The sequence below is a fragment of the Cebidichthys violaceus genome, unplaced genomic scaffold (genome assembly GCF_023349555.1).
Source record: "Cebidichthys violaceus isolate CVI_PGR_0920_01 unplaced genomic scaffold, fCebVio1.0.p SCAF_17, whole genome shotgun sequence".
NCBI lineage: Eukaryota > Metazoa > Chordata > Actinopteri > Perciformes > Stichaeidae > Cebidichthys > Cebidichthys violaceus.
The window spans coordinates 7088956-7106372 of record NW_027176340.1 but is presented as its reverse complement, the minus strand read 5'-3'; the positions used below and the strand labels follow the sequence as shown (position 1 = coordinate 7106372).

The 17417-nt window shown below is 43.3% G+C and overlaps 1 protein-coding gene across 1 annotated transcript; it reads right to left on the bottom strand.

The window, feature by feature from the left end:
* Nucleotides 1–2870: 2870 nt before the first annotated feature.
* On the bottom strand, nt 2871–14758 carry ipo9 (importin 9). The gene is made up of 24 exons (XM_068712408.1): nt 14489–14758; nt 12217–12278; nt 11987–12073; nt 11640–11841; nt 11184–11272; nt 10847–10933; nt 10321–10440; nt 9997–10097; nt 9754–9812; nt 9521–9672; nt 9318–9416; nt 8797–8903; nt 8531–8670; nt 8181–8343; nt 7172–7398; nt 6755–6903; nt 6486–6614; nt 6048–6323; nt 5751–5917; nt 4916–5049; nt 4662–4781; nt 4438–4548; nt 4231–4310; nt 2871–3746 (listed from the first exon to the last, which is right to left on the bottom strand). The coding sequence occupies exons 1-24, from the start codon at nt 14646–14648 to the stop codon at nt 3636–3638; spliced, it is 3132 nt and encodes a 1043-aa protein (XP_068568509.1). The 5' UTR covers nt 14649–14758; the 3' UTR covers nt 2871–3635.
* Between the last annotated feature and the right edge of the window lie 2659 nt (nt 14759–17417).

Below are 17417 nucleotides of genomic sequence, written 5' to 3'. Positions count from 1 at the left end.
ATTATTAACATCGGCAGCAGGATGTGGCTTCCATGGGTTCCAAACTCCTTCCTCTCCCTCCCGCTGTAAACGCTTCATATAATCCGAAAAAAGACAAGTAACAATATCACATGTTGGTGACATTAGCCATGAAGAGTAAAGAAAACATGGTTATGCCTTTTATTTACACAGCCTTTCAACCTGCAGAGACCAGCCCTTCATCATCCAGATCCTCCTGTGTGGTGGGTCCAGTGCGACAGCAGTAACACATGGAATCACACCGTGTGCGTGTGCGTGTGTGTGTGTGTGTGCTGGGACGAGGAGCTGGATGATGAAGATGATGATTTGAAATGATATTTGTGTCCTGATTTGTAATTTAGTTTTTTTGTTCACATTTTTGTCTCGTCCATATTTGAATAAACGTTTGTATCATCTTTTCAATTATTTGCACAAGTCATTTGTCTTTTGCCTCAACAATGTGTCTTTTTAAACATGAATACTTGTGACACTGGCTCTTCAGGACGCCACAGCACGGGCAGAGAAAAGCTAAATGTCCGTCAGAATACTTGTGGAGCGGCTGCTTTCGCGGATCTTCAACAAAGCAAAGGCCAACATGGATCCTGGAAACATTAGAAGCCGTCCTGGAGCGCCTGTTTTAAAACATATGGGCTAGAGTTGAGGAAGCAGATTATGAAATCACCCCAAAAACGTTTAAAAGCCTCAACAAGATCATTCTCAAGGACCTGTGCAAGAAGTGGGGCTGTGCAGAGGCCACGCTGCTGTCAATGAAACTAGAAGTTGATTCGATCGCCTCCTCAATCAAAGACCTGATGACACCACCAAAAAAGAATAGCACCGTCCACAGGTTCTTCTCCTCGCGGGCAAAGACATCTCCAAGCTCTCCACTCCAGAGTTCAGACGTAGAGCTGCTCGTGTCATGTACACCAGCGTTCAAATGTTTGGAGCCCTCTACTTCAAAGTGGTGATTGCATCCAGTGTGGCAGTGTGGCTAGGAAGACTGTTCAAGGAAATCAAAGGGAATACAATAGAGAGTTCAAGTGTTGAGCTCTCAGGGCCACCTTAGTAGTCAGCAGTGTGACCTCACAGGAGAAGGTTCAATGTCCTGAACCTGTAACCGGTTGTATATGGACCCAAATGCAACACACAAGATTCCAGGGATCTTTGGCTTTTATTGCAAACGTCCAGATACAGCAGGCAGAGTTAATCAGAGTCAGGAACGGAAGACTGGTGGGTTTACCGGGAGTCAGGCAAGGCGGGTAGAACAGGGGCAGGCAGGGTCAGTAACAGAAGATGAGTCCGTAAGAGAGTGCTGGAGAGGCTGGCATTGAAAACCCAAGAACAATCTGTCAGTGTGTGCCTGGGAGGCAGGAGTCTATATGGGGGCTTGATTAATGATCAGCGGCAGGTGAGTGAACAGGTGAAGGGCGTTAGACTGACGAGGAGGGAGTGACTGACAAGTAGAATGGTGTGGAGCTGGAGTGTGACAGAACCATTGTGAGTTTGTGTGTTGGCTACTTGGGTTGTGTGACTTTACGGGGGGGGGGCGGCGGCGGCAGCGGCAATTGGGTAATCTAAATATCCCCCAAAAGCAAAGTGGTTTAACAATATGCAATAACTGCTTCAACCAACATAAAAGTGATCCATAAAAGTGTTAAATTGTATATTTCTGCTCATCTCACTTTTCAAATGAAAAAATAAGAAAAGACAAAAGTTATTTAACAACAGACGGTGTTTTTTTCATGTTCTAGCTTTAAAGTTATCGTCATGACCCAATAGGTATATGTTTGATTACTGTAGGGTTAGGACTGATAAGATAGGATTACAATATTGCATCACTCAATTCATTTTATCTTCCTCCAATATTATGATATGTTAAATTAGTTCAAATGCAAGTTTAATGTACCAGTTTCAAAATGTAAAATTCTACAGTCACAGATTTCCCAGTGTCATTTTCACCACGTCTCCTTTCACAGCGAGCACCTTAGTCACAGTAAAACTAATACAAACATGAAAGCTGCTTCAGCTTTGTACAATAAATATGGTACCAATGTGTAGAATTACATTTCAACATTTACATTTAGTTTGAATCGATATTACTGGCATATCACTAGTTTTACTTTAGTCAAGTTTTAGAGGCTACTTACTCCACCCCTGTAATATCACTGGATAGAGATCTTCACATATTCATTTGAGTTCATCCTATAAACATTTTACATTAAAAAAAGAGTTATGAGTTTGTTGTTTTATTGGTGATCTGTTGTGATCTAACATATAAAGATATACATTGAATCTTTAAGATGAGTTCAGATGAGCAGCAGAGTTTCTTCATCTCAGTTTGTCTTCAGGAAACACATCCTCCTGAACTGGAATTATTTTGGTCTCCCTCTAGAAAAACAACACTTTGGCTTTGGGAGCTCTTCTTTAAACCAGCATAACTCTGTTTTGATCATACCTGGGTGGAGATCTGCTGTAAATTAGCATGAACAGATATGTATGTACTGTACAGTGTGTAGATAAAGTTAAAGGATAAAACAAAAAAGGGATTTGCAAAAACGAAATTCGGCTCGTTATTTGACTTTGGTTCTGTGGTTTTTCGTTTTTGAATTCAGACACCAAAAACGGAAATACGACAGCCCATTTCCGTTTTTGGTTTGAAATCAAAAACGAGAATACCATGGTATTTCCGTATTTTGTTTTTTTCGAATGAACGGTAAAACAGACTATCAAAACGTACACGGACCGTGCAGGTATGTGTTTTTTGTAGTTTCTTCTTTATTTCTTTCAAGTGGTCCCTTTTAAAGAACCTGTATATTTTAATATTATTCACAGCTCAGGGAGACAAGAGAGGAATCTGGAGAGGAATCTGGAAATCAATCTGGAAAGGTTGTCCTCTCGGGACTTTTATTTAGAAATGTTTTCCATCGCAAATTTCAACAGGGGTGTACAAGGAAATGACAATGCTGGGAGTCACCATGGCAACACTGAATTTCCCACATACCCACCGAACCTGGAGACACGACAGCTGTCCAAAGAGCTTTTCATTTCCTGTCAGAAACAGTCACTGTTTTTTCTGGAATATAAGGCCGCCAGTGTTTCTCTCCTTCCCCCAAAGATCAGGATGTTGGTTTGTTTGTTTGTCTTTCCTTCAATCGATGTGAAGTCTCTCAGGAAGTGTTTTCCACGTTGCATGATTTAACTCGGTTTATACAGAAACACAAAAATAACAGGCTACGTTACAAATAGGACATGGCAAAGTAGTCCGTTCATATTTCACCTGTCCCACTGTGGAGCCTCAGCCTTTCTATTCCATCCTCTCGTCCGGTCTGCAATTACTCTAAAACGGTGAGTCCTCTGACCTTCTTCAAGAACTGACCGAGGCAGTCTCTCACCTCTTCATCCTCGTCACTTTAACATCTGCAAAGTCCTTCGTCCCATCACGAGAGAGTAGAAACAGGGAGTTATGGGTAAGTGCGCGTCCATCTCCTTCAACCCGGTTTTCCTTCCTCTACCAGGGCCATCATCCCATTTCTCCTCTTCCTTAGCCCGGTTGTAAATTCATCATGAATGCATAATTGATGGGCCAACAGGAGAGAGTTTAGATGGAAGAAGACGTGTTGGAGCGGCTGACGGCGGGGCTAGAGGCCTATAGACTGCAGGGTTTGTCTCTCCACGGTGGTGAGGTGGCCTGAGAACATGCTGTAACATGGCTGCTGGGCGAACTGCGTCAGGAAGTCCGTCAGGTAAGCCTGGGACAGGACAGGGGATACAGTGCATGTCAACTATAAAGACATCAGAAGTTCTGGAGTCCTGGAAACAAACGGCTGCAACAATCCAGTGACAATACAATTGGAGCATCTGATCGGCTTTGACACTGAGACAATATATACATTTATCTACCATCAGAGATTTTGCCGTATAGTTTATACTGTGTTGACTATCACTTTCATATCTCTGTTGTAAGATGCTGAGAACACAGTGAGCAGGACTGATTTTCACATATAGTTACTTCCATCAATAGACAGTTTCTGAATGAATTTTCCAGAAAATGGACTACATCACTATATATTTTGATATCACAACATGTAATTAAGTATTACGTGATAGTTGGATTTCATTATAACAGCCACCCCCTAAGAGCACAAATCTTCAGCAAAGCGCTTCAATCATTAACCCCCGCTGCTACATTTTGAAAATGAGACGAGTGCAACTAACAGATTAGAGTTAGTGTACCTGCAGATCAATCTGATATATGGGGTCTTTCACGGCATCTGGATCATCCTCATCATCGTCATCCTCGTAATAATCATCATCTGTAAGATGGGAACACATCAGGAAACTTAGTGACCAGAAACAGAGTTCTACGAAAACAGTATGAGCACGAAGTGGACTTGAAGACATAATAAAGGAATATCTGAGGCACTGTGGAGATGCCGGTACCGTATTTCTTTGAAGAGATGAGATCAGAAAGCAGCTGCCCTGCGAGGGCTTCATCCTCCTCCTCATCGTCGTCACCCCCCTCTTCATCTTCCTCCCACATACCGCTGGAATCTGAGACAAACAACAGCTGGTTGCTAAAAATGTCTGCTGTCCTGTAACAACACCCGCAACGAAACCAGCACCAAACAGTTTGAACTAAAAGCATTTGTATCATTTGTATTCACCTTGACTCCAGTCGGCGGCGTTCGCCCTGCTGGCGTTCGCCTCCACTACCGTCGACAGCTCATTGATGATCAACTTAAAGATCTTCACTAGCAAAGGAATGTTGGTCCACCTCTCTGGGTCTGTGGAGGAGAGATGAACAGTGAAGAGCAGAAGAGTAACGGAGCACCGTCCTGTGGTTCGTCTCCTGATATCGCTATGTGGACGTAATGAGATGGACAGAGTCAACTATCTCTGGGTCTATTTGCCGCCTTACTCTTGGCAGATTTGGAGCGTGTGCGGATGCCGTCTTCATGGCTGTAGATCTCTTCTCCCTTCACCACGATGTCCTGGAGACGCTTGTCGTCAGTGTTGAGGCCGTGCTGCAGCAGCTTACAGAGAGCCACCGTGCTGAAGGAAAAAAAAAAAAAAACACAAAGACGACAAAGGTTTCAGATATGTGGCAAGGTTGGAAGAAAGAACTGACAGTTTCTGCTTCGAGTACAATTAATGCCAGTTGAAGATTAAAATAAACAAAACAAATCACAAAAGTGCCAGCTCTTTTAGTCGAAGGGCAGAGTTATGCTAAAAAAAAAATTGTTTGTACGACGTGTTGTTTAAATTTGGGGAAACATAATTCTGATGTAAGAAATCCCTGCTCATGAAGCATGCTGGTCGTTTAAACTGCCCCACACCTTTTATTGCAAGTACCAGCAGCTGGACATGTTGATGTCTACAGGCAGGGAGAATAATCGCAGCGACAATTTTTAAACGCAATTGGAGTTTTTCTTTTATAGATGTTGGTTTAGTGTCTGTGGTAAAAATTAAACTACTTAAACTAATTCATGATTAATATGAAAATAAATATAAAGGAAAATGTGCTAAAACAGCAATAGCTGTAACTTTCTTTGCCTACAGCCGGCAGCATTAGATGGTTTGTATTTATCATTGGTGGTTCTTAGAACTTGTAGACGGCTAGCACGAGCATGATGTGACTGACAGAGCAAACTGTGAATCAGCTTATATATAAACTTTGGCTGTAGGTTCAATATATTTTATGGGTTCACATTTTAAAATGTTGTAAGTATCAATGATGAATGAAAATGTCTGACCTGACTTTACCCTCGTACTGCCCGTAGAACAGGTGCTGCCGGCTCATCCACTCCGTCATGACGAACTCCAGGGCAGGTTTCCCCGTCGGGCCGGGCAGACTGCACAAGAACTCCAACAGAGGCTCCAGCTGGGAGTGAACCAGGTGGGCAAACACCATGATCAGAGACTGAAGAGAGATTAAAGACCAGGTTATCTCTCACACACACACACACACACACACACACACACATCCAGAACAGGTTTGATGGTTCAGTCTGTGAAGTAACGGCCACACACCAGCTTCGTTCCCCTCCTACCTGCATGACACTCAGAGTCTCAGCTTGCTGCATCTTGCTCAGAATCGCTCGGAGGATCTGGTCCAGCTGCTCCCCGAGCTGGGTCCCCGCCCGAGAGATCAGTGTGGACACCAGCCTGCCCACGAAGGCGGCCGTGAACTCGGAGGTCCGGGGGTCCAGCAGCTGGTTGACCACCTGCATGACGTACCAGAGGCCGCTGTTCCCCTGCTCGTCCCTCCACTGGGCAACCTGCTCGAGGGCGACGGAGACGTACGCCCGCAGACACTCGCCTCCATTCTGGAGAGGGGAGGCAAGTGGTGAAAGAGCAGAAGTAAGGGGAGAAGGAGAGGGAAAGTGGTATTTTTACTGAAAGTAGCTCATGACATTTGCTGGAAAACATCATTTGTCTCCTGCTGCGTTCAGTGTGCTCGTGTTTGGATGAAACTCCGTTGGGTTTACCTGCATTATCGTGTTGTCGTCGGTGCGTAAGCTGCACTGTGCCACCACGGGGAATGCCTGGCACACCAGCATCTCTGAGAGAGGGGGTTTGGTGTTTCGGACGACTGTGGTCAGGATGTCGATAGACGTCTGTTGTACAGAGGTGGCGAAAATGTGGTCAGACTCTGGTATTAATCTCAGGAAACTGATTATCTGAGTTTGATCCTGTAACATTATCTCAACAAGGGAAGTTTCAGATGAACAATGTGACTGAGCCACTAGCTACTTACGGCACACAGTCCAGCGGGGATCTTGTCGGGGGGAGCCTGCATGATGCTGACCAGCGTGGGGATGAGACGCATCTGCATGGGGCCCTGGCAGCCTTCGATCTGTGCCAGCTCCTTAAAGATGTCCTGAGCCAAGGACGCCACAACAGGGTCTGGGGAAGAGAGAGGAGACAAATATAAATCTATGTGTCTCTAAACTTAAGATGTCTACGTCTTCTCTGGAAAGACTAAAAAAGGTGCCACACTCTGCAAAGAGAAACGGAATCTTGATGATCCATGTCAAAGTATTAGAAGATGTTTTGAATACTACATCCAACCTTTAAAAATGAGGAATTAAGTGAAGTAAAATAAAAGGAATTTGAAGTACAGAGTACGGAGTGAAAGTAGTATACGTCTCATAGAAGACGTGGTTAGCAGTACCATTGTTATATTTAAGGAAAATAGCAATGGTGAGGGGGCAGATTTTGTTCTCGGCGCTGGTGGTGAAGGCCGGGTCGACGGTGCAGACGATGCACAGAGTCTCCATGACGAGGGTGAGCACCTCGGAGCTGAACTGGGCAGCCAGTTGGACCAGTCCCTCGAGGATGCTGGGGAGGAAGGGCTGGAGGACGTGGGTGCTGTCCGACAGCTTCAGCTGATCACAATACCTGGAGAAGGACAGTAGTCGTCAATGAACAGGCAGTATCCACCCAAAGTGTTTAAGTGACCCTTTCAAACTACTGAAATGCTGACTGAAAGTTTAAAATAAAAACAATAATGTATGTGTGATGAAAGGTGCAACTTAATTAGTTGACACGATTATCTAATTCACAATTTAGTGATGGGGGAAAAAAAATCTTGTACAAATCAACACTTTTATGCCTTAGAATTAGATGAGAAGATACCACACTGATCCCTGCATGGTCAGTCAAAAGCTAAAGCCAGCAGGCGGTTAGCTTAGCTTAGCATAGCATAAAGTCTGTTAACAGCTAGTTGGCTCAATCCAAATGTAAGAAAATCCATCTACCAGCATCTCTAAGGCTCAGTAACTAACATGTAACATCTGGTCTGTTGAATGTATGTAAAAACCAATGTGTTTTTACCTTTGGACAGAGCCAGACTAGCAGTTTACACAAGTCTTTATGCTAAGCTAACAGGCTGTAGCGCCGAATTTAACATACAGACATGAATAGCATTTTCTCCTCTTAATTTTTTTAATTTAATTTTCAGCAAGAAAAATATAAAATTAACTTTGCCTGCACCATAGGAAACAATTATGTCTAGTCTGGACAATTTCAAAATGTTTTTCAAGATACTAAATTCATGACAGAATGTGTTCAGCTATATTGTCAGCTAACTCTACCAGAGCTGTTCATGCTCGCCATGTTAAATCAGAAAAATCACATTCATACTCTGTGTGTCTGCACAGTTAAAGACACAACTTGCTCACCCCCAGATGGCCCTGACCGCAGATATGCGGACCGAGGGCGGCTGGTTGTCGTGGAGGCCGCTGACGGTGGCCTGGAGGAACTGCTGGATGAGTTCAGGAGACATGGCGGCTGTGAAGCGACTGGCCGCCCACAGAGCCCGGCCGAGCAGGAACGGAGACGCCGCTGGTCAAGAGAAAAGACAAACAAGACACGGCGGTGAAGAACAACACAAGAGAAGACGAGTAAAAGAGAACTTAATATGCTGTAATGTTGGTCGCATACACTTCAGAAAGTTGGTAGTTGTGGTGGATCGATTTAGGTTCTTTGTGCCGTGTTGTTGAGCACGTCTAAGGGTCAGACTGGGACTCACCTGGCAGGTTGAGATCAGCGAGGATAACGCTGGCCAGGAAACCATGCATGTCAAACTGGATGCGACCGTTCTTCACGTTCTCTGTGATGATGGTTTTGACGGAGCCGAGGGCCAACATGCAGGCCTCGTGGATCTTCCACCTAGTTTTAAAATAAACATGAATTTTCTGACTTAAAAGCACAGGTGAAGTTACAGCAGGAAGGCGGCACAAAGTCCAACAAGGTTTTAAGACCAGACACTGAGATGTAGGCAGAGTTTCTCCTCACCAGTGCTCATTGCCACTGTTTTTGGCCTGCTCGGCCTCCTGGAGGTGTCTGGTCGCTGCCGCCGCCAGCGCTGCGGCGCTCTCATTCTGAAACTCTGCAGCAACAGCCTGGAAGCAGAGGTCACAGGTCACCATCATTATGCACACTCTCAGAGTGAGACCAGAGGCACGTGGAGTGAGACGATGAAACAACTGTGAACTTAGAAATGCTGGGACATTTAGGACCCCTGTTCTACATGTGAGGGCATTGCTCAGCGTTTCTACGGTTGAACACTGAAGCAAAGAATCACTGTTCATACGTCGTTTAAGGACTAAGGCGACGTGGTTCACCGGAGGCCCCGAGTGTTTGCGGAGGCTATACGTGTAGGAGAGGAGAAAGGAGAGGAAGAAGGCGTATTTCTCCAGGAAGGTGTGGAATCAATGAGAAACCTACACACTGCACCTTTAATGAAACTTTCACAAGAAGGAACTTTTGTTATTTTTGCTTTAAAGATTTGTTTGAGTTGAAGGTTGTTATCTCACCAGCAGCAGGTCCTGAGCAGAGATCCTGACAGAGTAGGAGAAGGTGTCATCATCCTCATCCTCTACAAACTGCTGGGGGTTCGCTGTCCACACTTTGATCTGAAGAAACAAGAAGATTTTTTTTTACAGCTCATACTTCCATCTATGCACCTATCCAGTCGACAGCAATTTAAACCCCATGCGTTCATGTCAATACTCCTCACCTGGTCCTCAGTGATCTGCATGTACAGGATGACGTAGTAGATGAGTTCGGGCAGCGCTTTCTTCACCGTACTCTTGAACTTGTTGTTCTCCAGCAGCGTGTGGACAAACTCAAAGATGCTGAACACCAGATTCTCAAAACCCAAAACCTCACCTGCAAAAAAAGGAGCCAATGAGAGGATGGAAAAGGTGCTTTTAATGCTGCAAATTTTCAAACTAATGTTATGCTGCTCACCATCTGAGTCTACCGGGTCATCCACTTCTTCTGTGTAGTTGACTTCTGTTCTCACATAAGTGAACACATGGTTAAGGAATACTCCACTACAGAAACCGAGAAAGTGAGGTGGATTAAAACTGCTAGTTATACATCATGTTTGTTTCTATTTTCACCTAAACAATGCTTTCACAACACAGACAGCAGCGGTGATCCCAGCAAGAAATGATTAGCTACTCCACAGTTTGGCATTGTAAAGGATATAAAGCAGCGCTTTCAGTCAGTGTGTTCCATACAATGGGTAGTATCTGCTGCATGGAGGACACCATGGGTTTGGGGAAGTTCCTCACCAACGCCGTTACCGCCTGGTAGAGAGGATGAAAAAAAAATACAGATGTAAATCCTCAGTTTCACAATAACATACCACTTCCACAAAAGTTCCAAAAAAAAAAAAAACCATTAAAAAAGGACGAACTTCATGATTTGTGACTTTAACTGAAAAATGTATCCAATATTTAAACAAAAAAAAAAATGATTTGAGACGCCAAGCAACTACTTGATGTCTCTTTGTTCTGGGACGTCTCTCACCTTGAGGACTTCCATCTTAAGGCCGCTATCAGACGAGGGTCCATCAGGCATCTGCAGAGCCTGCACAAACGCTTCTGTGAACTGCTGCACCACGGGGAAGATCAACGCTTTGGCTGCACCCTACAAACACAAAGAGGTACAGTAACATTACAAACAGGGTATTGACAAGTTAGTCACGCATGTCACTTCCTTTTTGTAAAGATATGCATGTGCCATATAAATGTGGCACAACATGAGGACAATTCCCACAAACACTGATCTCTAAACAGTCCACCCGCTGGTTTGTGTAAATATATAAGTCACAAACCGGCTTTATCTGAGACTGATCAGCTGGTCACCGGCTATTGACGATAAAGTGGGAAATCAGTGCATCTCTCTATTTATCATAATTGATCAACTGCAACTCAATGAGATTAAACTTTTCCCTGTCAAAAGCGGTTAATCAAGAGTTAAAAAATAAAATAAAAAATGATATAAATAATTCTAACTAAATCTATTATGCACTCATTCATATGACACGTCTCACCTTCTCCAGCTCTTCAATAGCACAAATGAGGTTTGCACAGGTGGTGAATATCTCCACTGCTCTGGATCGCGTACGAATACTGTACACCTGTAACAGTTATAAAAGTTATTAAAAAAAGACTAAAACTTCATATTACACCAACACGGAGCAGAACAATTCGGGATATTATCAGTAACATAGAATTGTACCGCTCCCACTAGTTGTTGACAAGATGTGTGCATCCAGGAAAAAACATAAAATGCTAAAAATACCTGAAGAATGAATCAACCGTTTTTCAAGCAGTGTTGTGCCAAAATACATCGGAACCAGCAGTAGACCAGCAGAGATGAAGCATTACCTCAGCCATGGTGAAGATCTTGTACATTTCAGGTAAGATGACAGGAGCCACCAGCGGCATCTGTGTATCGGTCACCTCCCGAGTGAACTCTGCATTCAACACACAACACGTTGTTAAACAAACAAACGGACACTTAAAGCATGCATGTTGTATTTCAAGTCATTATCTATCAAAAGGAGGAGTTCTATCTCAATAGTTTATTTCTTTTGAAGTAAGAATTAACTGAATATTTGTAAAACTCAGTGTAATGAATAATGAGAACGCACTGATCCCACGTGTTCTTGTCTGATATAATAACATTCATCTTTTTTACTTTTCCATTTAAAACTCAGAAGACGGAGATATAAATGCACCAAAATTGTTTTTAGGCTGTACAAGTTTTAATTGGATTGGAAAAAATTGTGTTGTTACAATTGTGTAAATTTGGTGTGTTTATGTGTGTCTTATTATATATACCTGTGAGGACTCTCATGGCCCCGTGCACAGCATTGACGTCTCCGCTGACCAGCATCTCCATCAGCAGGGTGAACAGCTGTGGCCAGGCCTCGGGCCAGTCCCAGTGGGCGATGGCCGACACGGCGTACGCCACGCTGGAGCGGACTTTGCTGATCGCCTCCCGCAAACCGCCCGGCAGCAGCTCCCTGATGGCGGCTTTAGCCTGGAAGAGGGACAACAGGAGTTTGACAACATTTGGCTCACAAAATAAGCCCTCTGGGAACAAATTAAAAAAATTGCGTGCAAGACATTTTCTCTTCTGCCCGGAGCAGACAAAGAAATGTATTTTAGATACAAGAATGGTTTACCTGATCTGTAGTTTCAGGAGGTCTGAATTTCTCGGACTGGGAACACCAGTGAGTTTCCACATACTGCTTCAGGATAACTGACGCTAACTGCAAACACAGACAATGAGCGTGACATCTGTTAAATTACACATAAGTGAAACAGATCACAACAGTCAGGGACACAATCAGATGTTTGACGTGCACGTGTGGGCGGGACAACCTTTTGCAAACGTTTACTGTTTTACACTCACCTGACGGATTGCGAGCGCTCCCTGAGGATCAACTGTGAGTTCTGCCAGATGGACGCCAAACTCTACAATACGAACATATCAGCAAAGACAAAAAAAATTATGAATTCATGAATGTAAAAATGAGAGCGCTGAGAAGATACATTATACGATAAGGTATAATGATGACGCTGATAAACAGGAGAAATTAGTCTTTCAAACAAACCTATCAATGATGCCTTGACTTAATGACTTGAACATGTCGCATTTCATACGTGTTCCTTTGTGTGTTATGATGCTATTGTTTAAGTCGTTTAGATCATTTGTTTTCATCGAACAGACTTTTCCTGTTAAAGCATGAAAACGATGTGTTTTTTCCTTTTATCCAGAATTCATACTAGAGAGCGCTTCTGGAACATGAAACGGCTGCTGCAACACGATGACAGAAAAGCCACTCTGTGGTGCCATGTAAAAGAAATACAACGCAAAAAAAGCCAAAGCATATAGTCACAACAAACAAACATGTAATAGTCTCTTAGCTGGACCTAAATATGACAAATATTAAGGTGTGTTGTTGTGAGCCTGTGTACAACAATACATGATAACACTGATACAGTTTGGTTCCAAGGCTAACAACATTCCAACAACCGATGAGCTTTAAAGATAACAGAGTACGCCGGTGTGAACCTGGCCTGACAGGCATGCAGACTGTGTGTGTGTGTGTGTGATAAATACAGTTCATGATCAGTGTCAGACCTCAGCTCTGATTCAGCTCTCCCTCACTGGGTTTTACTAAGAGTGACAACAGGCGCCAGAAGACAATGTTAGTGCTGACAAACGTCCAGAGCGTCTGCCTTAGAGAGGGGCCAGCGGAGAGGGTCGGCCTCGCTGCGACGCAGCAGACAGACATTGTCCACAATTAGCCTTTCAGCGAGGACAGGGCACGAGGACAATGGGAAGTCTAGTGGAGTAAACGCTACAGACACTAGGTACTGTATATGTCCCAATTATAGAGTTATATCAACATACAATACATTGGTATTATTTCCACAATACACCAACTGTCACCAATTGTTTAGATAAGGTATACTGTCATGTCCACGGTCTTTGTCAATTCCTAAACTTTATTTTGAGACCTTTAATGAGCCTTTTAATGGCAAATGCAACATTAAACAGGCCACTTGTGTTACTGCTAAATACAATTGCAATAGGTAAACAGTTTGTTCAACTCCCATAAGAGAAGAGCACTTAACTGATTTGATTTTGTAAACCAAAGCATCTGCTAATAAATCACAGAATTCAAGCCTCCAGATGTTTTCAGGGGTTTTAGTTACCTTCATAACACTTTCACTGTTATTAAATAACTATAAACATGAGACACAAGGTGCCACTATGCTTGTTTCCTTAAAAAGACTGTATAGTAGTATGAACTTTATGTATGGACTCTGGGACTTTCCCTCTCTCTCTCGTGTCGCGATGGTGCTGATGATGCGCGAGGCTGCGGGAAACGTCTTCGCGGGAAAATCTGTCATAGGGCATTCTGTGGTTGCCATAGTGACCGTGGAATAATTTAATAAGATTCAGTTAAGGGAGTAACATTAACATTACTTCTAGGACGTTTGGAAGTCGGTTGGCACCTCACTACACATACTGTCGATATTAATATGTGGTTTAATAAACAGTTGGTTAAGGTGAATTAAGGGTGTTCATCTCGTGCGGTTATTCCCAAATTACGTTACCGAATTCTAACGCGCTCGAGACCAGGACATGTTAGTGTCGCCAGAGCTTCAGAGCTGTGACTTAGCTCGTGGAGATGACGTAACTTAACGCTAACTGAACGTTAAATACACCGTTGTCCACCCTGTTGCTGTGCTGTTAAGGCCGACCCCTCACAGCCCCCCCCACCACCACCACCATGTGCTTAATGTAACTTACTTTACGTCACCAGCGAAAGTTAACGACTACAGTTGTGACACGGTTAGCTGTGAATTGTCAGGTCGCGTCATGTTTGAGCAAGGCATCAACCTAACAAGCTCAAGTGAGCTCGGTCATCACTAACTTCTGAAAACATGGCCTTTCAGGAGCCGAGGCAGTTAGTTAGTCTAACGGCTAACGTTTTGACTGTTAACGTTAGCTACTTCTCAAACGAGCCAAAGTTAGCACTGATAAACGCAGCAGACAGCTGTCCGCGTGCTGCTCGTCTCTGAAGAGGCCCGTGCCGTTAGTGAGTGAGAGCACCGGATAGCTAGCCGACATTAAGTCACAAACTAGCGTTTGGAAAGTGGCTACCACTCACCCTCTGTCACTTCCAGCACTTTGATCTGCTCCTCTGCGGCGGCACGCACTTCTTGAACCGGAGACAGGATGGCCGTGAGCGTCTCGATGAGAGCCTCCTTCAGTCCCTGCTGTACCGGGCCGGCGGCCGAACCGGACCGAGCACTACCCGCCGCACTCATCCCTGCCGTGTGTTCACCCGCAGCCCACTACTGCCAGTCCAGCACCACCACATCCGCCACCCGGGGAGGAGCAGAGAGCCACAGTGACAGAGGCGAAGCGCGCCAATGCATGGAAACGTGGAGGCGGTGCTTCACGGGAGGAAGCGAATGTTGTCGTCCGGTTCGGCCCACGTGTTTTCTATGTTTTTAAACTCCGACTCCCTCCTGTGGAGCGGGGGGGAATTACACCTTATCGTGAACTTTAAATTGACTTAACGCCACATTAATTCGGATATATGGTTTTCAAAATAATACAATTCATTAACATCAGAGCGGTGGTGTTTGTATTTCAAAATAAAGTATTCAGTAGTGGGTCAATTTCAAAAGTAGGTATTCTATTTTCTACAATTTTCTATGGTCATTATTTGCTTCCATACCTGACAAAGTTATCAATAAAATACTAGAAAAGTGGATTATATCACACACTGACTATAATAAATGCAGTAACTTGTGGCTAAAACCTTAGACTCATTGTTAAAAGTAAATGTTGTTGTTTTATAGAAAAGGTTTTGAATAAATATATAGTATAGAAATTTGGTGGAATTATTCCAACAGGAAAATTGACAATGTGACAAAAACACCTCAAATCCGAAGTTCAAAATCTGCAGGCAGGGTGCAGTTATGGCCACACTCCAACAATTCAAACGATTCAAATGCGACAGGCATGGAAAACACCTGCTTTGACATCACTGATTAGGTGGTTGCCAATGTACACTATAATGGACGGTGTTCATACAATGCTTTTCTAGCCTTAGCAAGCACTGAAAGTGCTTTACAACACACACACCATTCACACACACATCCATACACTGGTGGCACAGGCAGCACAAGGTTCCACCTGCTCATCAGGAGTGATAACACACACATGCATGCGATTTTGGTGTCTTGCCCAAGAACACTTTCCCATATAACTGCAAGGGCCAGCGATTGAACCACCTACTTGTGATTAGTGGACTTCCGCTCTACTTTCTGAGCCTGGACAAAGCACCTTTAATTCCAATTAACGGAAATCTCAAGGCTACCACACACAATGGCATATTTGACAAAAGTGGGATTCCAACTGTGTGGCAGAAGTTTGGGGAATACCCATTCATATTTCGACATGGCAATGCTCCTGTGCACAGAGTGAGGTTCATAACAAATGGTTGTGTGTGGGAGAACTTGCCTTACCTTCACAGAGATCTGACCTCAACTCCATCCAACACCTTTGGGATGATTATATCACCTAACATCATCAACATCTTGTGGAAAGCCTTCCAAGAATAATGGCGGTCGTTGTAGCATCATATTATGGCAATGGTTTAGGATTGTGAGGTTCAACAATCACATAGTTGTAGTGTTCAGGTGTCCATATTCTTTTGGCCATGTAAATATGTTTGAATCAACAGAAAATGCTGCAGAGACGTTTTTTTGTGCGAGTCCTAATTTAGCCTTTAACATCACTTACATGGCTTTAGCTTAAAGGATATGTTCTTGTGCTGTAAATACCTTCTAGTTTAATTTCTTACAGTTTAATCTTCCGAGGGATCTTTGCCTGTCAGTCAATCTTAATGCCATAGTACAGTTGGGATGGCGTTTGAATAACATATCCCATAATGTTACTCCTTTTGCAAAATACAACGTGTCATAAACAATAAGTAGTGCAAATACAGGCCTGGATTTATTAAGACGTTTGTTTCCTATATATTAATCACACCAGCCAGATGAGCAATAGGAGTGAACTAATTGTAGATTAAACTGTATGTAAAAACTTGTGCCCTGATATTTATGCACGGTTGTGTCTCAGGGGTTGGTTTTACTCAGTGCTAAATGTCAATTTAAAACATCTAATTTAACTATTTGTACAATAGCTCAGTAAAACTTTATACATGGAAAACCAACAAATACTGAAAACACTTGATGCCAAAATAGAAGGAAAAGGTCAGACGTGGTTTCTTCTTATTGCTGCAGCCTGAGCGGAGAACACAGGTGAGCAGGTGTTGACAGGAAAATAAAGAGCGAATATAATCTCTTCTCTCATATTATTACTAGTGTAGATCTTGAAGGATTAAGCCAGAGAAGTAAACCTGGGGACTCAATTTGCTCAGAAATGAAATGAGGATATATTGAATATTACATCAGTAACATGTTCCAGGAAAGCCAGTCCGTGTGTTCTGTGATATATTGTTGCATGTAAAGCTGGACCACAACCTCATGTATCCTTTTGCAAAGTGGTAAAGGTTGATAAACTTTTTTCCTTTTCCTTACCTGGTGGTGTCTTAGTATATCAAGACCTTCAATACTCATGCTCATGTTTTGTCTTTCACACTACAGTGAATAATAAGTGTATTATTCGAAACAATCCAAGTCTGTGAGACTTGAGAAATAAGACTCTGATGTCATCTGCATATCGAGGCCACGGTGGAGACCGAAACTGAATCTTTGACAAAAAAATCCTCATCAAAGTTATTAGTTTAGAAAACAGGAGAACTTCAGCCCCAAATGCTTCTGTACGCTCCAATAAAACACATCCTCACTTGTGTTGTGAAAAGTGAGTTGTGCAGGATGTGACTTTGGCAAAAAAGGTTTCAGGGTAAAAACCGTGATAATCCTCAAGATTGATGGGTATCAGAAACGGGGATTAGTTTACACTCAGTAGCCAGTTTATTAGGCACACCTAGCTGAAACTTATGCCGTCTGATACAACAAGGAGTCAATAAATCTGACCTTCATTCATGGTGTAATGTTCAG

Excerpts from the sequence above, each read along its gene's own strand:
- ipo9 (XM_068712408.1), bottom strand. The coding sequence starts at position 14,648 with ATGAGTGCGGCGGGTAGTGCTCGGTCCGGTTCGGCCGCCGGCCCGGTA. Across the intron at positions 9,417-9,520 it reads TGCAGATCACTGAGGACCAG|ATCAAAGTGTGGACAGCGAA; the intron begins GTGAGGAGTATT and ends TTGTTTCTTCAG. Across the intron at positions 8,344-8,530 it reads CGCTGATCTCAACCTGCCAG|CGGCGTCTCCGTTCCTGCTC; the intron begins GTGAGTCCCAGT and ends TCTCTTGACCAG.